Source organism: Cololabis saira, chromosome 10 (assembly GCF_033807715.1).
Source record: "Cololabis saira isolate AMF1-May2022 chromosome 10, fColSai1.1, whole genome shotgun sequence".
Classification (NCBI taxonomy): domain Eukaryota; kingdom Metazoa; phylum Chordata; class Actinopteri; order Beloniformes; family Belonidae; genus Cololabis; species Cololabis saira.
Window position 1 is genome coordinate 16,910,552 of NC_084596.1, and position 27,902 is coordinate 16,938,453.

The 27,902-nt window shown below is 40.4% G+C and overlaps 1 protein-coding gene and 1 non-coding gene across 2 annotated transcripts in view; one reads left to right on the forward strand and one right to left on the reverse strand.

Moving 5' to 3' along the window:
- The window catches only part of LOC133452490 (contactin-associated protein-like 4), a 189,123-nt gene that overhangs the window by 53,470 nt on the left and 107,751 nt on the right, over positions 1-27,902 (reverse strand). The window contains exons 11-16 of the mRNA XM_061731840.1: positions 21,191-21,297; positions 17,839-17,958; positions 16,828-17,028; positions 11,185-11,347; positions 8,342-8,469; positions 7,692-7,862 (exon numbers count right to left, since the gene is read on the reverse strand). Coding sequence (XP_061587824.1) covers positions 7,692-7,862; positions 8,342-8,469; positions 11,185-11,347; positions 16,828-17,028; positions 17,839-17,958; positions 21,191-21,297 — 890 coding nt within the window. The remainder of the gene's footprint in view (positions 1-7,691; positions 7,863-8,341; positions 8,470-11,184; positions 11,348-16,827; positions 17,029-17,838; positions 17,959-21,190; positions 21,298-27,902) is intronic.
- Positions 27,552-27,634, forward strand: trnal-uaa (transfer RNA leucine (anticodon UAA)). The gene has a single exon. It is a non-coding gene; the product is annotated as a tRNA-Leu (tRNA).

Sequence of the window (27,902 nt, forward strand, 5' to 3'; positions counted from 1 at the left end):
GAATCCAGTCTACGGAGGGGGTTTTGACTGAGTTGGTGAAACTTCAGATCCGAACAGAAGCTAAATTGATGGACCTGGAGGGGCGCTCCCGGCGGGAGAACGTCAGACTGTACGGGGTGAAGGAGGGAGCTGAAGAAGGCACGGAAACAATGACTACATTCGTGGAAGATCTGTTAATTAAAGGCCTGGAGCTCCCGTCCTCCACAGCCCTGAATATCGAGAGGGCGCACCGGGCGCTCAGCACGAGACCCCCGGCTGAAGCCCCGCCAAGATCCATCGTGGTTAAATTCTCGAGCTTTAAAATGAAAGAAGAGGTGATCAAGAAAGCGTGGCAAAGAAAGGGAATCGACTTCCAAGGGAAGAAGATACAGATGGATCACGACTACGCACCGGAGCTGCTGAGGAGGCGGAGGGAATACACGGAGGCGAAGGCTGCGCTGAAGGAGCGAAACATACGGTTTCAGACCCCGTTCCCGGCCAGGCTGCGGGCGCACTACAAGGAAGGCGCGGTGACATACAACTCGGCGGAGGCGGCGACCGAGGACATGGCTGCGAGGGGGATCCCGGTGACGGTTCTGAAAAACCCAGCTTCTCTTTTGGATCAGATCAGCCGGCTGACTTGGCAACCCGCCGGACGGCGAGGAAACCGGGAGAACCCGAGCGCCAAGCGCGGCTTCAAAGAGTCACTTCAGAGATTCCGACGTCAGGACACCGGATAAGTATCGAGAATTTAATTAATTTAATGACTATATACATATTCCTCCATGCGACTTGGCATTGAGATGAGAGAGTCGTATTCTAGAAAATATATATTATGTGAGGTTATTTGTGTAATACTACAAATAGATAATTTTAAGGGCAAAAGGAATAAAAAAGTGAAATCGGGACACCTCATTGGACACTGGACCTGTCTATCAGCTTAGAGGCTGAAGAGGGCCCTCCCCCATCGCCAGATGGAAGAGACTTTCCCTCTAAACTCAAGTTCCATCTGAGTTATGAGGCCATGAGAGAGGCCTCATCGTTGGAAGCCAGTGTGTATTTTTGTTATGTTTTTGTTGTAGTTAATGTTTGTGTTGGTGCTACTGTTACCCACAGCACCAGGGGTGTAAAAGTCTCTTTTTTTTTCTTTTTTTCTTCTTTTTTATGGCGTTACAGACTTCAATTATACTTAAATGACATATAATGCAAAATACCAAGTCAATTAAGGTCATTACATATAATGTAAATGGTCTAGGCAATCCAATCAAGAGAAGCAAAATTATGGCAAAATTAAAGAGGGAAGAAGTAGAAATAGCTCTCCTCCAAGAGACACATTTATCAAACTCTGAACATGAAAAACTTATAAGATGGCGATTTAATCAGTACTCGTCTTCCTGTAGACAAGGCTCAAAGAGAGGGGTGGTAATCTTAATTTCTAAGAAATTAAATTTTGAGTGCATTTATGAAAAGAAAGACTTAGATGGGAGATTCGTTCTGGTCCGAGGTTATCTACAGGGGGCTTTAGTTACCTTCTTGAATGTTTACGCTCCTCCACTATCAGAGTGGACATTTTTCAAACAAATTTTCGAGTTATTAGTCTCGGAGGCGCAGGGTACCCTAATCTGTGGTGGAGACTTCAATGTTAGACTACACCCAACCCTGGACACATCAAAACCCTGCTACACGGGAGAGAAGAAGACTACCAAAAATATAAAAACAATGATGAGGGAGTTCGGTCTCTGTGATACTTGGAGAGAACTGAATCCGACTAAAAAAGACTTCACCTTTTTTTCTCACCCACATTTGATTTATTCTAGGCTTGATTATTACCTTATGTATCAAAGGGACATTTACAGGGTTACAAATTGCAATATTGGGACTATGGATCTATCTGATCATGCACCAGTCTACTTAAATATAACATTAGACACCGAAAAAAAGAGGACAATTTGGAGCCTTAATACAGGGATTCTAGATCCAATGCGGGAACAAATAAGAACAGATATAAAGCAATATTTTGATGAAAACGACAACGGAGAAGTTTCCCCACAGACTCTTTGGGATGCTTGCAAAGTGGTTTTAAGGGGAAAACTAATAGGCTACTGCTCGAATTTGAAAAAAAAGAGAAAGGCAAAAATTGAACAGCTACAGTCGGAACTGGAAAAATTAGAGAACGCACATAAAAAGACATTAAATCCAGGAGTAAAAATGGAAATGAGTAAGAAAAAAAACGAATTGAATGAAATTTACTCGAATGATATTAAAAAAAAATTAACCTTTCTAAAACAAAAATACTATGAAACCGGAAATAAATCAGCTAAATTATTAGCTTACAAATTAAAAAAGCAACAGGCAGAAAATACAATTCATAAAATAAGGGACCACATTACTAACTCTACACACTACAAAATAAAAGATATCCAACAAACCTTTGAAACATTCTACACAAATCTATATACCCAACCCAAAACAGACGAAAAAGAGATGGAAGATTTTATAAAACTCATAAAATTACCCAAAGTGACTGAAGAACAAAACAAGATTCTAATTGGGGAAATTACAGATGAAGAAATTAAAAGGGCAATATCACATTCAAAGATAAATAAAGCGTCAGGGCCAGACGGATTTCCAGCAGAGTGGTACAAAGAGATGAAGGACTTACTCACCCCTAGAATGAAAACCACATACAACCATGTGCTTAAAACTGGCATTGTTCCTGTCTCTTGGAAAGAAGCAGTAATCTCCGTGATACCGAAAGAGGGTAAAGACAAGTTAGACTGTGGAAACTATCGGCCGATAAGTGTTTTGAACCAAGACTATAAGATCTTTACCCACATTTTGGCAAAAAGAATTGAAAATATTCTTCCTCAGATAATAAGTCTAGATCAAACAGGTTTTATACAGCAAAGACAGACCCAAGATAGCATTCGCCGAACGCTTCATGTGATTGATGAGATAAACAAAAATAAACTCCAGGCAGTAATTTTAAGTCTGGATGCCGAGAAGGCTTTTGATCAGGTTAATTTAGAGTTCCTATTTCGACTATTGGACAAATTTGGATTTCATCAAATTTTTATTAAAACTATTAAAGCACTATATAATAAACCGAAAGCTAGAGTAAAAATAAATGGATCAATTTCAAACCAATTTGGCCTGGAAAGAGGGACCAGACAGGGCTGCCCATTGAGCCCATTGTTGTTTGCATTGTTTATTGAACCGTTAAGTCAGGGGATTACTCAGAACAATAATATTACTGGGATAAAAATATTAGACCAAGAATACAAGATTTCTTTATTTGCTGATGACGTTTTAATTAGTCTGTCAAACCCCGAAAACTCAATTTTGAAGCTACTATCATTCTTAGATGCTTTTGGCTCGGTCTCAGGCTATAAACTTAACATTCAAAAGACCCAAGTACTAAACTTCAATTACAAACCTAGCCAAAACATTACTTCTAAGATTCAACTGAAATGGGATCTGGAGCATATGAAGTATCTGGGAGTCAACATCCCAAAAAATTTATCAAACTTATACAACTTAAATTTTGATCTATTGAATAAGAAATTAAAAGAAGACATGAAAAGATGGAATCTTATTCCAATATTAAGTTTTGAATCTCGAATTGAATCGGTAAAAATGAACATCTTGCCAAGGATATTATATCTATTTCAGACCCTCCCAATTGAAATTAATGATAAACAATTCAATGAATGGGATAAATTATTGTCACGTTATATTTGGCAGGGGAAAAAACCGAGAATAAGGTTCCAAACTCTTCAATTACCAAAAAATAAGGGTGGACTGGCTCTTCCTTGCCTAAAAGATTATTATGTATCGGCCCAGCTAAGGATCCTTTTCTGTTGGTGCGTCTCAGATTACAAGGCAAGATGGAAGGAAATCGAGGAAAACATATCGGGGACGATGCCAATTCAAGCAAGAATAGGAGATAAAAGACAAATTAAAAGTTTGATGGAAACAGGAAATAAATGGATCAACTTATCACTGAAAACATGGTTAAACGTTATCACTAAAAATGATATGTTAGAAGAGGTAAAGATTTTGAAATGGTGCTGCTACGATCTTGACTTTGCCCCAAATAAGATGGATGCCAACTATAGGGGATGGGTTAGCCGGGGTCTCTCCTCATATTGTACCTTGTTCAAACAGACAACACTGAAGAGCTTTGAGGAGTTGAAAAGACTACATGGTCTCAATAATAGTGACTTTTTTAGATTTCTTCAGGTACGCCACCATCTAAACAGCACTATATTAAAAAGTCAAAAGACATTTGACAACAGTTTATTAAAAGTATTTATCAGTGCGTATAGAACAGACTCCAAGCTTAAAGTCATCTCTAGACTCTATAGAGGCCTGCAGGAATTAAAAAAAGTGAATACCACATATATAAAACAAAAATGGGACAGGGAAACCAACAGCTGCCTTTCAGAAGATACCTGGATTAAATACTGTGAATTTCAGTGGAGGATATCATGCTCAAACTCATGGAGATCTTTCGGCTGGAAGTGTCTCACCAGATATTTCATTACACCTGCTCAGCATGGCCACCATACAGGATCTTCTAGCTGTTGGAGGTTGTGTAGTTCTCAGGAAGCAAATCACTATCATTTGTTCTGGGCTTGTCCAAAAATAAATATATTCTGGCACAAGGTATATTCAGAACTAGTAATTGTATTTGGAACTGACATTACATTTAAATGGGACGAACTTCTTTTTGGGCTGGTACACTCGGCTAATGCAAATGTGGAAAATAGATATATATTGGGAATACTGAGTCTAGCAGCAAGGAAAGCAATTACAAAGAAGTGGCTCAAGCCGGACGCCCCATCTATAGATGAATGGTATGATATTATTTATGATCTGTATGTAATGGAAAGAATCACTTTTTCAATGAGGCTCCAGCAATCAAAATTCAACGACATCTGGAAGCAATGGAAAATGTACATCTCTCTGAAACGTCCTTATTTTGTTTAAGTTTCTTTTGTACTTGATTGGTTAATTACTTTGCTGTAAATTGTGACAGAAAACACCCCATGTTCATGTTGTTATTTTATAAAAATGCTTTGTAAAAGGAAAAACAATAAATATCAAAAAAAAAAAAAAAAAAAAAAAAAAAAAGAGAAATGTATTTAGTTAATAGCCTATTTTAACATGCCTGACTTTTTCACGTATGCATCCAAGAGTCATGTTATGATTTTGGAATCTCAAAAGTTATTAATTACTTTTTGAGCCTTTATTTATAAAAAAAAATTGCATTTAACTTTTTAAATTATAACTAGCTATGCTTAGTTGCAGAATAATGTCCAACCCTTATTTTCAACAAGATGACATTTGAATTATAGTGTTTTCATCAGCTGACTGTATGGAATTTCAGCTTATATTCTCCTTTACATTACAGTCCACTGTCAGATTTATGACTCATGCCCTTAACTACATCCATCTCCCACACAGCGTCGCTCCCCGAAGGCACATCTTCTTTTTCCTGCAGTCATCCTGCTCTGCACTGACTCATTTGAAGTTTAGGAAGAACATAATAAATCAGCAGTGCACGCCATAAAATACTTTAAAACACTAAAACAACCACAGACTGTATAAAAAGAACTGGACAATCCCTATGTGACATGACACATCGGTTTCTAAGGGAGTCATCTTGAGGCCCATTTCTCAAACCGATGACAAGGGCCGACTCCACGCAGTCCCAGTTGATTTAAAAATAGGCAAATGCAGAACAAACAGTCTTTGCAGTCAGCTGGATCCACCTTACCTCAGACACCACACGTTGGCTATTTTAGCGTAACCTAACCATACCTTTCAAATTTCCCGTTTTGGCCGGGAAACCGTATTCTACCCCTCTTTCCTGCCGTCCTCCCGTATTAGTATTTTCCTGTAAATTTCACGTTTTATAATATAATGATTTTTAAACTGCAAACTGAATTTTCACTAATCTCGCGAGAACTGCTGCTTGCTGTAGCCTGGGTGGCAGTTCTCGCGAGCTTAGTGGCGACAACGGGAACAAACTTGGAACAACAAATCAGAGAGATGGATGGATGTAACGAGAGAAAAGACATGTCTGCTAAAAAAAAGCAAAGACCGTATAAATATCTCTAAAATGGGATATTAAATTTAGAGCCACATGAGTGGAAATGACAAAGTAAAAGAAAGTGGAAATTGACAACACTTGAAGACAATCAAACTGAAAATATTTTAAAAAATAAGTGTGGTTTACTTCACTTTTGTGTTTTCATTTAGGCTTTATTATAGGAATTACATACATGGGAATGCCCACAGCATTTCAGTGTCAACAAAGGTAGAACTATCAGGCTGTGAGCACATTGTAGTTTGTAAGGTGTTGACAGGTAGTTATTTAGAATTTTTCGTGAATCTGTCTTAAAATGTAAGATACTGGACCTCGGTTGGGCTGGTGGGACAGCGGCGGAAAATGTCCCGTATTTTTGAAACCAAAACTTGACAGAAATGAACCTAACTCACGCCACCTGACGACTTTGCATTCATCCTGATCTCATCTCTCCATCCGCCCTTGTTTTGGATGTTGCTACCAACACAGCATCTGATTGTGTGCCAGGACGGAGTGGAGATCAGCTGGAGCTCCGGCCGAGCTCCACCAGGGGTACCGAGGCCATCTGCCCTTAGCTGGGAGTCCGAGGCTCACCTAGGTCCAGCTCCATGGCTCGGCCGGAGCGGCCTGCAGCAGCCGGAGCAGCCTGCAGCAGCTGAGCTCGGAACTTGGCCCTATTTCAGACCCTTTTAGCTAACCCAGAGCGGGTAATAGCAGTCCATTAGGACCATGAAAGTAAGAGTAATTATGCTCTCTTCGCTGTTAATGTACAGCTCGCACGTCAAGTTCATTAAAAATGCTAAGTGCTAAGTAGCTAATGGGATGACAGCTAGCCAGAAAAACCACAGATTGTACCTCAAAAACAAAAAAAAAGCCCTCTTAATTATACAATATTTATGGATAGATATAATTGTACCTAGTGAGGTACATTAAGATCCAGCCTCTATTTGTCCTTTGACGAAGTGGTCATTTAAGCACTTTAGCGTTGGTTTTAGTTTAGAGAGCCGAGGGCTCTGCTTAGGTAATAGGCTACTGATGGAGGAATTCAGACGTATAAATTATGAAAGTTATCATTTTTGGCAGATTTATAAATGTCCCAGAAGTTTACGCCACATCAGGAGTAAAAGTTTCCGTGTGACTAGAGATTATCAGAGGGTTGCTGGCGCTTGTTCATTACAAATGTTGAAGTGTCCCTGATATAAAAAATATATGCGTGTATTTAAAAAGTGCTTCACATGACTGGGTGAAATGCCCCATTTAATACACTCATTTAGCATTTCAAATTTATGGTAATCTCTTGTGATCATGCATTTTCTGCCTCCTCAGAACCCGGTTGATAAGCAACCTGCTTATGAACCTGGCGTGAACTTTTTCCAACAAAAGTGGGTCGACTATTCAGGCGTCAACAGCGCCTAGATTATTTGCATCCGCGTCAACAAGACGTGTTCTCAGAGTAATTAAGGACACTGAGGTCAAACACTGCTTGCCCTCCTTGGATACTTTTGAGACAGATTAAGTCCGTATCCTTTGGGTTAACACGGATCCAGATTAAAAGTTTTACTGACACATCAGCCTAATCCGCATTAAATCTTCGCCCTTCAGCTCCTACTGTACTCACAGCTCAGTTCGATGCGGATGAAGTCTTTGATGCCCAGGTTTTCCAGGAACACCCCAGAGGAGGCGGTGGTTTTAAACAGGAAGGAGATGTCGGCGCTCAGCTCGCCGTGGAAGGTGGGGAAGTGAAGGTACGACGTCTCCTTGTCGAAAAACGCTGCGTTCCAGAAGTTTTCTGTGACACAATGAAAATCCTCTGTTATGACGTTTAAATGGAAATCAAAGAGGAAGAGAGAACGAACAGTGCCCGGTTTAACAAATTGGTTTATGCAGCGTTGCAATTTCTGTCATGTTTGGATTAATCACTGTCACATTTTTATGTCTCCGTTTACAGGTACGAATAAGATACAGAGTGGCAGTAATTGCAGTTAATCACAACTGTAACGGGAAGCAGAAAAAGCTGCATCGTACTTTGATTTCCTTTGTAATACATTAATGAGAAGCAATTATCAGTGTAGAAAACAACAACTCTGCTAATGATGATTGGCTCTAAAATGAGGAGGCGCCCAGAAAAATCCATTCATTACCTGGCTGGCGAGGAAAGTTAAATGCTAAAACACGTCATATTGACATTTTTATTGTTTGCTGCTTCATTAAAAAGAAAAACAACATTCACTGATAGATATATTATATCAATGTGATATATTGGCTTACTGTCTCCATGACAACGGAGTGGCCCAACTCTGTAGGCAGCTTCGGAGCCCGGCCTCTGGACGTCACCCAGCACCAGAGACCTGACCGGGAGGCTCTTCTTATGAGTGAGGAGGCCCGAGTCCTCAGTCCTGTCAGAGGAGAGATGAGGGAGGAGAGGGAGAGGGGAGGAATGGGAAAAGGAGAAAAAAGAAGAAAGAAGTTAGAGGTGAAGTAGAGGTTGAAGAATAACAGAGAAATGCAGAAAGAAGTCAGGGCGGGAAGAGCAATGATGGGGAGATGAAAAGAGAAATGAGTCAGATGGAAAAAGAGAGAAGAGGAGGAGAAAAAGGGAAGAGGAGGAGAAAAAGGGAAGAAGAGTGCATTTAAAGTAGAGAAGAATAAAAGATAAATAGGAGAGAGGAGATGAGGGGTATGAAAAATGGCATGGACACAGAAGATCAAAAAAAGATAATGAGGAGGAGGGTAAAAGTGTAAAAGCAAATGTAGGAGGACAAACAGATAAGGACAAAGGATAAATTAATTTTTCACAGACTAAATGCCTCAGCATTTACGCTAATTGGACTAATTTTCTTGCATAAACTTCACTGCTGACTATCACAAGCCAGTTGTAATAATATGACTCGGAGAAGGACAATTTCTCAGGGAGACATTTCAATATTCAGTCAGACAGCGTCTCAGCCATCACGACACTTAACTCTTCATTTCTGTCACTGCTGTGATGGCAGTTTTAAAAAAGCCCTCCAGTCAGGCAGCTGATTGAGCAGCCCCATCCATCTACATGGATGTTCAGATAACCTACACGTCAATCTACCTGTCAGGTCTGAGAGAGAAGCAGCAGCAGCAGCTGACAAACCGGTGAGAGAAAAGACCAACTGAGGAGTGATGAAGACAGCAGGATTTGTCACAGATTGACGAACGATAATTATCCATAATGCAGTTCAGTCAAACCAACAGCGAGGCGTCGTGACAGACATGATGTTCAAGGCACTGCAGCCAAAACATCTAAAAACAAAGGCTAGATCATAAATAAGAATAGAGATGCCACGTTCACCCGTATGACCTTATGCAATAAATGAGATGCTTTTAATACACTGCTATGTGATTTCTATTTCAAAATACATTTATACTCTGGAAAACATTCCAGAGAGACCACTTCAATTTATTCTAAAATGTAACACTAGATTAGAGTATGACAAAAAATTGAAGCTGGGTTTGCTGAGTTTTATTGCAAAAGGAGTTTTATAAAGTTCTGTAACAGCCATGTAAAATTCAGATGCATGAAAGCTGTGACTGCAAATCAGGATTATTCCACCAAATACTGATTTCAGAAGGTTTTTTTAATCAAAGTAGTATTACAATTTCCTCTCTATGAACAGGGACTTTTTGGGGGAAATATTACATTTCTTCAACACTAAATAATTTATTATTTTGATGTGTTGTCAACATTTTATACGTATACAGTATACAGTATACAGTATACAGTATATATATATATATATATATATATATATATATATATATATATATATATATATATATATATATATTTATTTTTTTTTTAATTTTTTTTTTGCGCGTCAGTTAGCAGGTGGCTAATTCCACTGTGCTTGCCGCTGCTGAATCAGAAGCTAGAAATAGAAAACTTTGGGGTTGTGAAGCACCTATGATTTCAGGATAAATTATGTGTTCCAGTTATGTCGGAGGTCAGGACTGGAAATAACGTCACACCCAAGTGTGGACGCTTTCTGGATGCAAAGTTGAAAAAAAACACTGATGCCTTGTGCTATGAACTTTTACGAACTTTAGACCAGCTGTTGCCGTCAGATGTTCAGCTGTTGCATAACTAAAGCCAGCACTGCTGTGTTCATCCCACTCTAAGAAGCTTTACTCTTTTGTTAGTTTGTATTCAGCACGGACTGAATAAAGCAGTCAGGGAGAGGCATCAGCTACCGAACGCCATAATACTTTGTGAATACAAACACACTGGGGAGCCAGTGTTGCGCCATCGTGGGATCACAGTGCAGCGAATGCACAATTAGCAGGCGGAGATGTGATGAACAGGCTTGTCTTTATGCTGCAATCGCTCTGTGGAAATTCCTCATGTAATTGGCCCACTGAATCAATCTTTAATCAGACTTTAAAAAAAAATAAATAAATAAATAAAAAAAGAAAAGAAAAAGCCTTAGTTACTGTAGATGTGGTCAGCTTACAACCCAACAGTCCACCAAGTCACCAGCAGAGGAATCTCCTTGAGAGAGATCACCTGCTCAGGTGATGAGTGAGAATAACGACCAGACTGGTACCCGGCTGGCCAGAGCTGATAAAGATAAACTAATCCAACTCAGCGAACCAACTTACAAACTGTACCGACTTTAAGAGTTGCTGTTGTTATTGCAACACACAGCACTTGGCTATGTGTGCCAGCTTCTTTAGTACACGATGTGCAGCTGGAGCTGCGGTGATCAGGTTTTTCATAGTTAAATTATAAAGCACAAACACCGGCTCCTCAGCAGCTGAAAGACACAGCTCTCCCTTTGCAGTGTGTGATGCAGTCAGCCCTACAGTCCGAGTACACCAGTGAGGAGAGGCTGTACTTTTTATTTCCACACTTCAGAAAATCAATTTGCCTAATCTTCACAGGGCTTAAGCCCTAGGATGGAAACGCAGAGGACCACAGCCTGGAGGGACCCTTTGGTTCCATGTGAAAAGTCACTGTGACTTATAGCTCAGGGCACAAGATTTGGTAAAACTTTTGCCTAACATCACCTATCAACCTAAGTTCAAACTTAAAGTAAGTAGAAAAAAAAGCTAATGGTCATTTTTAGCTGACTAAAGGTGATTACCACTCGGTGCGGTCGGCGTCACAGTTGCAGTAGTGCTGTGGATCAACACAGTCGCCCCGCAGACCACAGGCGCACTGCTGGCTGCCGGGGTGAGCTCCTCCCCAGTAGGTCTGGACCCGGCCGGAGCCTGGACCACCGAACCACCAGCTGAACGGAGAGCCCTCTGAACAAAACACAAGGACAGGGAAAGACACAACCTTCAATTTGGTCCACGACAATCCCAATTCAAGGTTTATACAGCAATCCTTATGTTAAATTTAATACCAATTTAATACCTTTTTCACTACCTTCAGATTTTTTTTAAAAACTGTCAAAACATTAAGTGTTAATCACGGACCTTTTAACATTAATACAGATTTTGACCTATAGAACACTATACAGAACAGATTTATAGACTCATTGATGTTGACCAGATGTTTCACATTTATTTCACTTTGTGAATGACAATAAAATAGACTGCTTAAAATGTAAAAGGTAAAAAATAATACCAATTTAAAAGAAAAATATACCTCTGACAGTGAATTTAACACTTTTAATGGCCTTAAATTTGGCAATTTTCATTTATCACTTTTTAATACTTTTTAAAACCCCGCGGAAACACTGCACTTCTTAATTTTACCCAGAGTTGAAATGGTTAACTCAACTCATATATATATCACATTTAATTGTAACTAAATGTTTGCAATACTGTTGCTGCCCTTTTTTCCCTCCTCAAAGGTTTGGTAAATTAGGCAGGGTAGTGGATCTGGATCTCCACCTTTTGGGTACAAACTGCACAAATTGCCTGCTTGAAGCCTTTTGAACTCCTTTGTGAGAATCTGAAAACTTCAAGACCTCTGCTCCAAGTTTTCCCTGGCTCGCCATCCTAGTTCTTTTACTCTTAAATACAAAGAATGAGTGGGGTCCCTCTGGATAGGATTTTGACTTCTAGAAGAAACTGGGAAGGACATTAGAAAGGCACAAAGCTAGTCAGAGAAATGAAGCACGTGACGTGGACAGAGTGACAACCAGACTGATATCGAAAGACATACAGGATGGCGTGCAGAATGGCGCCCACACACATATGTGCTAGTTAAAGGAATGGGGTGTGTGGTTTCAATCCACTATCGTGATTCACGTGAGAAGAGAAAATAACTGACTATGATGTAACTGTTTCATCAGGTTCAAGCTCACCAAAAAACTATAGATTTTTCAGATTTTACAGCTTTGTCACTGCCGAGCTCGTTTGTTTTGTGTGATTGCAAACACTCTCCCAACGTTAAACGATTCCCCTAAAAAAATGCATTCTCCAAAATGAGAGGCTGTAAGAGTTTGTGGTCTCGGCAGTCAGTTTTTTTGCTTATCTTACTTGTAAAAATGCCATCTGCAGAATCAGCACTTCAAAAGAAATAAAACAAAAAGAAAAGTAAAGCTTTTAAAGTGAATCCTGTTTCCTTTTAAACCATCAACCAACCTGTTTATAGTGACATAAAAGTACAAAAGTGGCGTCTTTGGAAATACTTAGTCAGTATAAGATAAGATAAGATGATTTTGCAAGAAAATAGCTACCTGTCGTATTAAAAGGCCCCCTTTCTCTGCCTGCCATCATGAAGCCAGTATCTAAAGCAGAAATGTCTTCCAGAACGAACCCTGACATTGGATGCATTGTTTTCATAAACAATGACAGAATCTACTGAAAAGTGAATTTCACATACATCCTGAGCATGTAAACTGGCAGGAAGTTTTCATGAAATGTCTCTGCAAAGTCAGCACTTCTTTATTTTCCCAGCGAGCATCAGATGTTTTATAAGGGAACTTGTATATCTCATTGCATTCTTTCTCCCCTATTGTTCTCACATTCTTCATCCATCATTTTATTACCCGCCACAAATTTTACTCTCTGGGGTTCTGCAGCATAAAAAGCAAAATATTGAGGAGTCAACCCGGTTATAACTGGCAATCAATTCAGTTTTTGCAGACTAAACATTTTCACAGAAATTCGTTAACCTAAAATAACTTTATTCTCTTATGTAACTTCTCTTATGTAACTTAGATTAACTAAGCAGGGGTACCAAGTCTTTCCTTTGCTCAGCCACTTTGTCCAGCTTATCTGGAGGGGGGGGATCCCAAAGTGTTCTGAGGCCACCGGAGGGACATACTCCCTCCAGCATGTCCCAGGTCCTACCCGAGGTCTCCTCCCAATGGGACATGCCCGGAAAACCTCAGCCGGGAGGCTTCAAGGGGGAATCCTCACCAGATGCCCGAGCCACTTCATCTGGCTTCTCTCAGGGAGAGCCTGGAAACCCTGCAGAGCAGTGTTGTTTTCGTCAAAGATGACAATGACAAAATTATTTCTTTGCCCCTTGCCGCACCTTTTTTTCATGACAATAACGAGACGGTGACGAGCTTAACATGGCTCTTCGATGACTAAAACGTGACGAGACGTGTTTGAGTTTTCGTTGACGAGACTAGACAAAAATGTTAGTGGGTCAGACGTTCAAAATGCATGACATTTCTGCCTTTGACATGTCTGTCAAAAATTCAAAAATATCTGCAATAATGCTGCAACCTATCCTTGTTTGGAAACGCCCACCTGGCATCACAGCAGCAGCACCTGAATGCAACACGGCTGCGGTCACAGTCACACACACAGTCCGGTAGTATGATGGAACTTGGTGGCAGCGGCAAGGGGGCTTGGTGGTCAGAAACGACGAGATGATATATGGACATATTTTCAATATAATCAAGCGGAAAGAAAAACAGAATGCGTCATAGAGGGAGACGGCAATAAATGTGGCCACAAACTAGGTGGAAAGAATCCCACCAATCTCAAGCCGCACCTGAAGACTCACCACGCTGATATTTTTTCGAAGGTAAGTTACACTGTCCTGTTAACATATCATATACATACAATGTTACTCGACAATCGGCTTGTGATCAATTTCATATGATCCATTGCTGATTTCAGTCTAAAATTAGCTTGGTTGCGCTGCTAACCCAGGCTAAAGTTAGTTTAGTTGTGCTGACATCAATTCAGTAGCTTGTGTGTGTTACTGGTAGCCTATGTGTAGTACATGACGGGGTTTTGGTCGGGCTGCAAGTGTAATAGGTTCATATTGACCCATGTTTGAGTGACTGTCTGAAACGTAGATGAAAATATAGCATTTGAGACGTGTTTCTGTTCCCCATGTGTCTAAATGAACAGCACACTTGGCTTTTTTTGTAAATTAGCAGCATGTTTACATTCAGTGACGGTGTGGTCCTCTCTGTGTGTTTATGTTCCGTCAGCACGTTGCGATATGTTAAACTGGTCGAGTTATATGTGCAGCCTTATCATACGTAGAGTCTGCTAGCTTTAGTCTAAAACAGAATATACCTTATTATTGTAAATATTGGTGAAAATACTTTCTTTTTGATCTTTTCTTTTTTTAACTAAAACTGACTAAAACTGGACTAAAACCTTTTTGACTTTTCGTCGACTAAAACTAGACTAAAACTATCACACATAGAAATGACTAATGACTAATGTGACTAATACTAATAACCATTTTCGTCCAAAAGACTAAGACTAAGACTAAATCTAAAATGGCCAAAAACAACACTGCTGCAGAGGAAACTCATTTTGGGTGCTTGTATCCGTGATTTGGTTTTTAGGTAATTTCCCACAGTTCGCGACCATATGGAGAGGGTGGGAGTGTGGGAACAACTGGTGAATCCAGATCTTCCCCTTTTGGCTCAGCTCCTTCTTCACCACAACAGACCGATCCACCCGTCAATCTCCGTCTACATCTTCCCATCGCTCGTAACAAAACCCTAAGGAACTTGAACTCCTCCACTTGGGTCAGGATCTGATCCCCAACCTGGAGAGAGCACACCACTCTCTTCTTGCTAAAGACCTAAGTCTGGGATTTGGAGGAGCTGATTTTCATCCCAGCCGCTTAATATTTGGCTTGTTAACCACTCCAGAGAGAGTTGAAGACAGTGGCCTGATGAAGCAAACAGAACCAGATCATCTGAAAAAAGCAGAGTCCTAATTCTGAGGTCACCAAAACGGACCTCCTCCACCTCGGCTGCACCTATAAATCTCTTCATCAAAGTTGTAAACACAATCAGTGACAAAGGGCAGCCTTGCTGGGGCCTAACGCTCACCAGAAAAGAATACTGCTTACTGCCGGAAATGCAGACCATGCTCTGACACCAAATGTACATGGGTTAGCACAAAAACATGTTGTCTTTTTTACATTTGCTGATTTATTAATTTATTATTCCTATTCAAAAAACTAACGTGTTGGTCCCTGCACCCCCCGGATGGATTGGTCCATTTAAAATATAATGTGTCCAAAACAAGATGCTCGAACATGCTTGCATAAGAAATGAACTTGTTTAATTCTGTCTCTTCACACCCGCTGTGGTGCTCAGTTGTCCTTTTGTACAGACTCTTGCAGCACAGGTTGTTCATTTCCGTTCTGCTAAGATAAATTCAGTGCAAATTTGTGATCAAAGTGATTCTGATTCTGTTTTCAGCACCCGCTACCATAGTTTCTTATTTAAGCTCACACTTGAGGCAAGCTGAAAAAGGGATAAAGAAAACATATTTTTTCCCTAAAATAAGATTAAGAGATTAAAGAGATTAAGATTAGCTACGATATTTGAATAGTGAGATCTGTCATTGAGTTAGATATAATAACAACCACAAACTGAAGATAACTTTTGTTTTTCACTGAATATCAATCAGCAGTCCGATTTCCTTTCTGTCTTTTTAAAGGGTGACACAAATTTGATGAAAGTGTTATTATTATAGTGAAACTGCAAAAATGATGGGAAATTGAGGAAATAAAACCAATGGTTCAGCAGACTTCAGATTTGATCAGGAAAGGGAGGACATGCCACATTCCTCCATAGTTATTTTTAATGTTTCCAGCTAGAGTTACATCGTGATATACTTTGATTTCGAAAGCGTAAAATGTGTGCAGTGTCAACTGACATTTAGATCAGCATGAACTGAGGGAGACTTTTGTCGAGTTGCATACATTTTATGTTGAATGTGAGCAACAATGGTAGAGGAACATCTTTAGAGACAGATAACCTTTTTTCATTTCTGTCTTGAAAGATATCAGCTTCTTTTGCCAAGAAGATGACAAAACAGGAAATCTAGAGGACAGAAAGTTGGGCCTCAAATACATTACATATTTGATGCGGTAACTTTTCAGATAAAATTATTTTATAGTTTCCTTGATGGACCTTTATGATCATACATATAGAAAACGAGCTGCCAGAAAGAAGAAAACTGAATCATCTTCGGGAGAGGTGGGCAGGGTTAGACACAGCTGATCAAACATTGTTAGAATAAAAATAGATGAACCGTGAGTATGTCAGCCTTCACTAAGAAGGTTTGTTGTCTCTGTTGTCTTTACAATTTGGTCCAGACAGAGTAGCTGCTGCATTTAATGCACCTCCTAGGTTGCAAGACGGGACCTTAAATCAGATCCTTTACAACCTCAAAACAACTGATGCAGAGAGCAGAAAAAAACGATGGGTTATGTAAAGCTAGGGAATTATATAGACCTCATAGTTGGCAAAGCTCCCCGTTCTGTCTCAAGCAATGTTTATCTTTCCTGTCCTGGTCATTTGAGCACCAGAGGTCAAGTCAAATGCAGTCACTACCTTGAGTGTTGAGGAGGCGGGACCTCCTGCAGTGGTAGGACAGCTCCTGTTGGCAGTGCTCCGATTGGTTGATGGCGGCAAACAGCTGCGCCTCTTCGGACCCGTAGTCAAAGTAAACTAACTGCTGGTTAACACCTGGAGAGGGTCGCATTCTGGTCAGCTCTGTGTTGTTGTGCTGGATCACCATCCACGTGTTCTCTTCTGTTGCCAAGACAAGAGATACAGCTGATGTTGATGATCAACACTAGAATCACTTTATCATTTTCGTGAGATAAAAAAAAATGGTTGAGATTGAAGTAAAAGAGACTAGATGATAAAATAAATCATAGTGTGATTTAGGGATGGGCGGTTTATCACGATAATTTCTGGCATTTATCTCGATAACGATAAAAAAAATACCAATACAAAAACGTCATCAACGGGAATTTATCCTCTTTCTTTCTTTCTTTCTTTCTGGCTCATTTCTTTCTTTCTGGCTCATTTCTTTCTTTCTGGCTCATTTCTTTCTTTCAGGCTCATTTCCTTCCTTCCTTCCTTCCTTCCTTCCTTCCTTCCTTCCTTCCTTCCTTCCTTCCTTCCTTCCTTCCTTCCTTCCTTCCTTCCTTCCTTCCTTCCTTCCTTCCTTCCTTCCTTCCTTCCTTCCTTCCTTCCTTCCTTCCTTCCTTCCTTCCTTCCTTCCTTCCTTCCTTCCTTCCTTCCTTCCTTCCTTCCTTCCTTCCTTCCTTCCTTCCTTCCTTCCTTCCTTCCTTCCTTCCTTCCTTCACGTTGTGCGTGGATTTAACACAGAACCATAAATCAGCTTTACACAAAAACGTCATCAACGGGAATTTATCTTTTTTACCGCGAGATGACAAATTCTTACCATGGGGAATTTTTTTGACGGTTTATCGTGAACGGTAAAATATCGCCCATCCCTAGTGTGATTACTGTAAAGGCATTTCATTAAAAGTTCTGTAAATGTCCAACATTCAGAACTTGGACTGTTGATGGGAGGAGGAGGAGTGTTGTCACCTGTCATGTTGCAGTAGACCAGCTGAGGTTTGATCGGCCCGCTGCCGTCCACATCGATATGAAAATATCCTGACGTCCTGCCATTGTGTTTGTACGCTTCACAGGACTGCTCGTACACAGCTGGGAGGAAAATAATGAGATCTGCATCAGCGTGGCAGCACACAGAAACTGGGAGAGGAGAGGATTATTATGGGTGCTGCCTCAAATTCATGTGTCAGAGCTGAATCGATGCGTCATAATCAGAGTAAAGAAAACAACCTGGGGTTTTATTTCTCCAAAAGCATCCATGAACAAAAGATTAATTCAACAAGGACAGCAGCGAAGACTGATGTGTAAAACACAAAACAACCCTGCCTCTTCCACTCTGCCTTCGTCTTTGTCTCTGGAATACCAGGGCATCCTCAAACATTACCCTCCCCTTTAAATCAGACTCATACTGAAAGGTTCCCAAAGGTGCTCACCTGCTTATCTTGTCTTCTCCACTGCTGAAGAGCTTTTTATTCAACATATCTCCTCGGTGCCGTTAGAAAGCAGTCTTCACAGACAAAAACGAGACCAGAGGTGAACTGGGTGTGAAACTCTTGGCTTTGAGCCTCGTGAATTTCCCTCGCAGCAAATGGCACAGGACTTGTAAACTGGTGAATCTACGTTGAAAGCTCAGCTTGCTGCAGTGGCTCTATTTCTTTCTTTTTTTGCATCTTAATCCAAGCTATAGTTGTATTAACCTCTGCCACATCAGCACCAGGGACAGTTTTTTTTGATAAAATTGTAAACTGCTTCCAAGAAAACAAAGGATGTAGATGTCAAACAAAAGCACCCCGCCGGGCTCTACCGCTGCAATAAAGACTTATTGATCAAGACGATCGTGCAGGTCATCAAGAAACTGCTACTGTTTCTCCCTTCAGATGAGCAACAGCTCCTGAATTACAGGAAGGACTTTGAGTTATAACAAGAAGCTTCATAAATGTCTGTGCCATTGAACGTAAAGGGCACAGTGCATTTTAAAATACTCTCAACAGTCACTTTATCAGACCCACCCGTCTACAACTTGGTTGGACCGTCTTTGCCTTCAAAACTGTCTTAATCCTTCATGACATAAATTCAACAAGGTGCTAGAAACATTCCTCAGAGATCTTGGTCCATATTGACTTAACAGCATGGCAGAGATGCTGCATATATTTCAGATCTTCTATCATGTAAATCTCCTGCTCCATTACATCCCAAAGGTGCTCTCTATTAGATTACTGTGGAGGCCATTGGAATATATCGATCTAATGATGATTTGACCTTCGTGACATGCTGTTGACTCCTGCTGGCTGTAGCCATCAGAAGATGGACAGATGTCATTATTAACCATGATGCTAAGCCAGTAGTCACCCAGCCAGGATCTCTATGTGGGCCCTATCTGGATTAAAAGGGGGCTTTAAATGATAAGATGGCATAACTCCCATGTGGTTTCAGTCCTACGGGCTCCACATGAAAAGTGTGTGGGGCAGATAGATGGAACCCACAAGAGATAAAAGTGGACTAAAAGGGACATTGGCTGAAAAAAGGGGCAAATTACATAGGTTCCATATATTTTTGCAAACATTTTCCCCACAATGGAAAGTTACGCAGTCACACCCCGACCTAAAGCCAGGTCACTCCCATTCAGAGTCCATATGGGCAAACATGGAACATGCAAACAAATCCACATGTGCCCTATTTTACAGACTGCTTGTGCCTCCTGTGGCAAACATATACATGTTGCCAAAAGATTTACACTCCGACACCTTTATACCACCAGCAGCAGCAGCAGCAGCAGCAGACAGCCTGACCCGTCTCTACAAGGCAGTATGGGTCTATAATGTCACACTGTTCATCTCAATTCGGACTCTCTCCTCCAAATGTGGCAGCAGTATTCAAGACTCACCTCACCAGTGACCATTTTCCCAAATCTTCTTATGTACAGTTTAAGTGGCCCTTTGAAATATGTAGCAATAGATTCCTGTTCCTGTTCCTGTTCCTGTATCTGGCATCTACAAGTTCCCTGGAGATCTGCAGCTCACTGGTATTTTCTCTCTTTGAAATCATTATCTGTAAGCCTGGAGATCGTTTTGTGTAAAATGCCAGTTTCTGAAATACTCAAAACAGCCTGCCTGACATCCACAACCATGCAAAGTTCAAGTTTCTCAAATAACCTTTGCTCCCCAATCTGATGCTCGGTTTGAACTGCAGCAGCTTGTCTTGGTCATGTCTACATGCCTAAATGCATTGAGCTGCTACCAAATGTTTGGCTGATTGAGAACAGTTGAAGAGGTGCATCCCAAAATTAAGTGGCTGTTGCGTGTACTTTTATGAAGTCTAAGCCTTTACATCGACCACATTATGACTCAGGCCCCGTTTACACATAGCAAAAACGGTGGTGTTTTCATGCGTTTTGGCCGTTCGTTTACACGAAAACGAAGCTCAAAGTCACCAAAATAATTTCAAAAAAAATTGAGATTTGCAAAAACTCCGTCTTCACGTTTGCTTGTAAACAGAGGGAAACGGACATTTAGGCTTCAGAACGTCACATTGTGCGTCAGAAACGTCACCAGCATCATGTGCTCGACCTGTGTTTACAATTTGTTTGGCCACGTGTGATTTTGTTGTTGTTTTTTTCCAGGATTCTGATTGGCTAGCACGACTTTATGCTTCTCGTTACACTGCCCCCTGTAGGTTTGGCTGCTCATAGCACCTTAACAGCGTATTTATGCGGGTTCGTGTAAATGATGGTATTTTTCAAAACGTAGAGGGGGAAATATCCATTTTTGTAAATACCCAGCTATGTGTAAATGTGGCCTCAGAACGACACAGTTCTGACCTCCCCCTGAACCGTCTGTGTCTTCCTGAGAATTTGCAGTGCACAGGTTTTAAAACTCTGGTCCAGGTGATCCAAGCCAAAGTAATCAGTCTTCAAGCTCACCTCAGGCCGCTCTGCTGGAGGTATCCTGCTGTAAAAAGGGAGTTTTACCCCCCACTGTTGTAAAGTGCTTGGTCAAAGGGAATAAATGAGGTTTTCTTTCTGTCAGGCTTTGTGAACTATATCGTGAGGCTTTTTTTGTTGGTGTTTTTGGCCAATTCTGTCATGTTTTCATTCAGATATCTTTTACTCGAGTAAAAAAGGTCTGTCAGTAATAATCATAATCAGTGCGCTATCCATTTTAACTTATCTGTTTTCTTTTCCTCCCACTACATCATTGAGCAGTATGCTAAATCAGCTCCCTTCACCTGTGTCTCATCGGCCTGATTTCACCTCCCTCCCCCTCGTTGTCCTTTCCTCATGTGTCTTGGTGGTAATGTGGTGGTGATTTTCTGTCATGTGACTCACAGCTGTGGCAGGTCGCTCCGCTGTAGCCGCTGTCGGAGCAGTTGCACTGGAAGGCGGTCCAGGACTGACTGCAGAGCCCGCCGTGTTCACAGGGACTGGGAGAACACCTGACAGATGCAGAATCACGGAGCACAACATGAGCGAGTTTTTCAGGAAGAGCCAAGATGCTTTAGAGACAAGTCTTCTTGATCTGCTGCCAGCAAAGTTTCACAAAGAAAGGCTGCAAACATCAAACGTCTCCTTCATCCCTAAAACATCAAGAGGAGTCAACATTTTATGTGGAAAAAAACATTTTAACTCATACACCATATCTTAATTAAAGATATACTTCCAGATTTTAAAAATGATGCCCGAACCTTTGTGATCCATTGTTTCAAAGTAATATTTTTCACTATTTTCTAAGTGCCAAATTAAATAGTTATAGTAAAACTTTTCCACAGTGTCACAAACCTTTGAAAAAAACTACCTTTTTGAAACATTTGCTGTTTCAGTACTCTTTAAAACTGTTTTCCCATGTTTCCACGGTATACTATAGAGCATTCGTAAGCATTTTTCATACGTTTTAAAAGCTTTAATTAGCAAATACACCAAATCAACTCAAAGAGTAAATGTCTTCAGTGTCAACCCCTCTTCAACATCATCCAATGAGTCGTGGCCTTCACCCCTTCTGCTCTCCTCTTCTTCTCTTTCCTTTCTTCAGATCAACCCTGAGTTATTAATTAGAAGTATCTCATAACCGTAATTGTTCTCCACTGTTCTTGTAGTTTGTTGTGCTGGTCCCCCTCCTTTTATCTTCTGTACATAATTGCAGGCCAGAGCTTCAGGAGCTGCATGCTGTCCTGCAGCCCCCCCTCCGACCACCCCAGTGTCTCTCATCTACACCTGTTTATATAGATGTTTCTTTGGTACACCAACTAACTATGTATCAGTCATATGTACAAAGAACTTTTGGTTCCCCAGCTAAGGGATAATTCATTCTAATATATTCCTATCTCCCTTATCCTGCTCTGCCCAGCAGCCCTCAGCAGGAGGGTCCCCCCTTATGATCCAGGTCCTGATCCAGGTTCCCTCTTAAAGGGGAGTTTTTACTTGCAACTGTTTGGCTTAAGGTTTTTCTCCCACTAGGGGACTTTTTACCTGCCATTGTTTATGTAATAACTGCTTGGGGGTCATGCTCTGGGTCTCTGGAAAGCACCTAGAGACAATTCTTCAGAACCTCTACAATTCACCCTGGTATGCTGGATACCAATTTCCTGTCCAGATCTACCTGATTTTTGGACTGTGGGAGTAAAGTGGAGAAAATCCACACAAGAAAGAACATGCAAAGACCACAAAAAAAAAAAAACGCCCCAGCGGAGATCAAATCAGGAATCTTTTAGCAAAAAGAGAGCTAACCAGCAGGCTGTCCTATAAGAGCTCTATCTTGCTTTTTTCGCAGACTGAGTCAATCGTAATTTTCTGCTTGCTCACAAGCCTTTTAGGGTCTGACCAAAGGATATTGATGGGATAAAGATTGTTAAGTTTCTTGGCTATGGATCCAAAATTTCAATGCTATGATCTCTGAACATAGTCGTTCTTGGAGGACATTTTGGGTCCATTCATTTTTCATTGTTCATTGTTATTAGATGAAACCATAAATTAATCCACTACCCTTAGATGAGGCACAACCAAAAACATGGATGAGGTCAGGACTTTTCAGTATGTGCACTTCCATTACGCTTGAAACTGTGCACATTGGAATAGTGAATAGGAAATGTGACCAATGGAAATGTGTGAAATTTGCAAAAACTCAGTTTTGTTCTCATGAGGTGCTTTTTCAAACGATTAAAAAAGAATATTTAGCAAAGCTGACATAAAAAAAACTCCTTTTTAGCATCTGCAGGTCACATGATGAAAGGACTGGGGGTACCGGTAGTTATTGCCTTGCATAAGTCAAAACTTGCATGAATCATCCTAAAGTCTCCAGTCCACTGATCCGGCGTGAAATTGCGGGCAATGACCTCCACGAAATCCTTCAGATGTGGGAGGTCTTTCTCTAGTAAAAACAGTTTTGAGTAATTTCAAAAATAAAAGTGAATCTGCCAGAATGACGGAGGTTCTGGATGTCCATGGACACTATTCCTGGGGGAAGCTAAAGAGTGGTGTAGGCATCCATGTCAAACCAACAGTGTAAGTTCAGTGTAGTGGGAACCTGGTGTTCCACTCCTTACAAATGTTACTCCATATGAGGTTGATGGAGCCCTAAATAAAGGTGTCCACTTGGTAACATTTTACTTCCCTATAAGTTTATCCACCTGCTTTTTTGTAGTTGTTTTTAAGCAAGAAAGGAAGACAGATTGGTGTAATGTCTATTCGGATAACCATATGTGTACATTGTTAGCTGTCAGCTGTATCACTACAAAAAAAACGCACACCACCACCTGGTGTTTGGTGGTATATTTTACAGAGTGACGCTTGCATTGACCCTCTTGCCAAAGGAGAGTATTGTGGGTGACATACACTGAAAACGTCATGTGTTTTAAAACATTTATCTCCTTTTAGATTGTGAAATAAATATAGAACACACAAAAAAACAAAAAACAGACAGGTGTACTGACATATTGTCAAATGCCATAATTTCGCTGTTAAGTTGAGTCAATTTGAATCTATTTCGAAAAATTGCTTAATTACTGTTTATCAATTTTCCAGATTTCCAGAAGAGCTAAAGGGGGTTTCACTGGAGAAAAAGAAAACAATCACCATTATTATCTTTTCCAACTTTGTTTTTCCTGCAGAATTGTAGTCTGTCTCTCAGAGAAAAGTGACTTCTTTATCATCATTCTTGACTGCATGCTGATGTAACATGATCCCTTATCTGAATCCTGATCAGGAAATATTTCACGCAACTGTCGGACACTGTGACAGTTTTGCAGTCTTCTGCACAGCATCTGAACATCTCTCGTTTAGGCTCTTGATGCTGCAGTTAATGTTTTTAGACACACTTCACTTGTGGGATCATTTCAATGCACAACAATGAGGATTGTGTGCATTTCATTGGAGGTAAACGTCTCTAACACTTGAAGACAATCTCAGCCGTCTTCTCTTTGTTACACTGAGTCTGCTCTTTTTGTTCAACAGTGTGATAGAGCAGTTTCAGTCGACTCTTTATACTTTTAGTGCTGTGCTTTGCTCAAAATACTGCTGAAATTGGGATTTTATGATTGTGTTAAAGTTTATGTAAATAAAGTTCTTTACCAGATATTTAAGTGCAGCAATGCAGAAACATTGTGAATCGCCATTACAAAGCTGAAGCAGCTAAAAGGAATATTTCTCATGTCAAAATATCAGTTTTCATTTAATCAGAAAGATATGATTATGTTAAGGAAACCTGCTCTTGCAATATCCCGTCCCTACTATCAGCAAAAAACAACGGAAGTAACTTTGGACTCCTGTTTCAGTCACTGCTTGCGACGAATGCATATCGCCGCAGAAACAACGATGAAACTAAGTGACATCACGGCAGAGCAATAAAGCAATAACGGAAGAGATCAAGTAAAAGACCAGCTAAAGTGAATCTGACAAAGTGTCTTAAAAGTGACTTGATCTTTAGGGGAACCTATGGAGCTTAAATTCAAAAAGTTCCTTAGTACTAAAAACAACATTTCTATAACTGTGAAAACCTTTTTGGCTGGTACGTAGAGGTCCAAGTATTTGCTTGGCAGGAAACACATTCCTACGAGCCAGACCTGATGAGGAAAGCCATGTTTCTCTATCTGATTAATGCACAGAGAATTCCAACAGTTTTTATTCTTTGAAATGCAGCACAAATCCACGTTTGGGCTATTTTGGACATGTATGAACAAGTGAAAAGAAATGACCCCCTCTTTAAGTTCTAAATTGCTGCGTATCAAGACATAATAACCGCATATTTCATCCTTCTAAATAACTCTGACCTTGAGCGTTGAAAAGCACATTATGTCACGTCATCCTCTCGAGGTAAAGCCAGACAGCGAGGACAACAGGAGAGTGTGAATAACAGCATTTTTTATATCCGTCCTGGTTGCTGTCCATCTGTTCCCAGATCGGCTCCAGGTGGTTTCACACAAACAGGCAACACTGACACGTCACAGGACGGTGAACACACACATGAACACACATATTCATACAGTTTCATCTCTTTGGTGGCAAAACATGGCAGCATATTATATATATATCGTTAGTTTGTACTTTCTTATGTCAGTGTGGGCACAATTCAGGGAGCATGTTTACTGAAATAAATGCATGTGACAGTGTTTAACCGTGTATCCCACTAAACTCAAGTAAAGGAGGACTGCACAGAATCTGCAACTATTTATTTTTTAGATAAAAAGCCAAACTCAGCAAGCCTGCTGAACTGCTATGCTGTGATATTTTCTTCTTTTTTTCATCCATTTATCTCTGTAGTGCTTTAATCTCACAGTAAGCTGGAACTTTGCAGATAAAGTACTTAGGTTTTATTTTGAATTCACATTACGGTACTACGGTATTAGATCTGTTATTTTTGTTAATTGTGTGTGTGCCTGTGTGTGTGTGTGTGTGTGTGTGTGTATCATACATGATTCATGATTCAGGCTGAACTTGTCTAGCAAAGTCAACGTGGCTTTTGTTGATGAAAAACGGGTCAACAAACACGTCTCTGAGCAAAATCTTTATTAGATGCAGAGACAGTTGCAGGAAACAAATTAAAGATAACCAACATTTTGATGGGAAGCAAACATATGACGTTGGAAACCTCTCATTTTGATCAGCTCAGAGAAATATGTAATTCCATGATCTAGTCTAGAGATGTACGGAATTCATAAAGCCCGTGACTGGTTTTTGTCCTAAATCTGCCAGGATACATCCGCTCCTTAAATGAGGACAGCTCACGCTGCATTGCTGAGGCAACTGGCTAATTATATAAAGGAAAGATTATATATATTGGTATTTGTCACGAATGTGAAGGTTTGGACAAACTGCAAGTATATTTCAGGCCTTTCAGGCCAGAGCAGCCAAAGTAACCTTTCTTATGTGCGCGTGGTAGAAAACATCGACTAAAACATTTTCCCGAGTCCATTAAAATATGTTTTTCCAGGTTGCAACTGTTGCGTTTATCATGACTGCATCGCTATTAAGATCTTTGAGGAGTTAAACTGCACTGATAAAAGCTTGACAAGTAAAAAGAAAGGCATTTATATGTGACAACACAACATTCAAGACAAAATGCTGCCACAAACAGTGATTTGTCACATAACACGGAGAATAAAACATGGCAAAGCACAAAATTGAGGAAAAAAAAATAGAAGCCGCCACAAACATTGATTTGTCACCAAACAAATAGAATAAAACAATCAGGGCTGTCAGAAGTTATTTCACACCTCAGTTTTCCTCTGAACAATCATTCTCCATCGCTTAATGGCAAAACTGTGAGTGTGAATGCCGGCTTTAATTTAATAAACTAATCTACCTCTTCAAAAGTGGCATCTAATGCGAAGGCATGTGACAAAAGAATGGAAGCAGCTGGAAAAAGAAGAAAAAAATGCACCACACTTCTGAGACTTGACTTGACAAAATTCATATCCACTCTTTCTTTAACTGCTCAACAAGATTAACACCAACCTCCAACTCTGAAAGTCTCTGTGACTTTCTAATTCATTTGTAACCCCTCGGTGATATTGTGTTTTCCACTACGGTAAATCAGTAATGCAGACGCAGTAACAAAAAAAAACATGACTTCTCCTGTTTCAAGATCAAAGCAATGCATTAGTATAAGGTTTTAGAAGTGCTTCCTGTCAAGACTACGAGTGCACACAAACTGAAGATTATTTGAAATTCATTGAACTTCTTGTACAGTCTAACATAACCTTTTGTAAACTCTGAACGTGGGCTTTCCATCTAAATGCATTCATGGCTCCATATAGATTGTTTTCAACCCATATGGTTGAATAATCTTTTCATGAGTTCAAACGCAGTTTGAATTTTAAGGACGCTACTATAGTGCAGGTACTGGACTTAAAATCCACTAGAAAAATCCTCCTGTGGATTCAAACTCCAGTTCTACAGAAATAAATGAGAGCAAGAGGGGATTGGTTACATATATTGTGCTTGACCTTCAAAACCAACCCCTCTTCTGATACATTAAGTCAGAGGATTATTTTAACAGTAATGATTTAGGGTTCAATATTTCAAGCCGCGGTGGACACTCTTGGTTAGCACAGACAAGGGGGATGGAAATCCTGTTTCTGACCACAAATTTGACTGATATAAATCTGACCATAATATTCAAGACCCTTTTATGGCCACACATGAGTTAGAGTCTCAAGCAGGACGACAGATGAGATGCAGAGGCGTCATGACAACAGGAACCAGGATGGCCGAGTGGTTAAGGCGTTGGACTTAAGATCCAATGAGCAGATGCTCTCGTGGGTTCAAACCCCACTCCTGGTAGTCCAGACAAGTGTGTGTTCACTTTAGCGTTTAGGGTGTTTAGTGTGAATAAACACATGTGATCTTTTTCTCTGAGCACCAGGTACAAACAGAACAAAGATGATGATTGAGTAAATGCTGTAAAACCCAACTGAAGTTAGGCCAAAAATAATGCTGACACTTGTTAGTGAAGTGAAGCGAGCCCATCATAAAAATAAAGGAGTTGTAAAATTAACAGGAGAGAGGCTGAACTGTGAAAGCCTCCTCCTACGTTGACACCGCCTCCCGC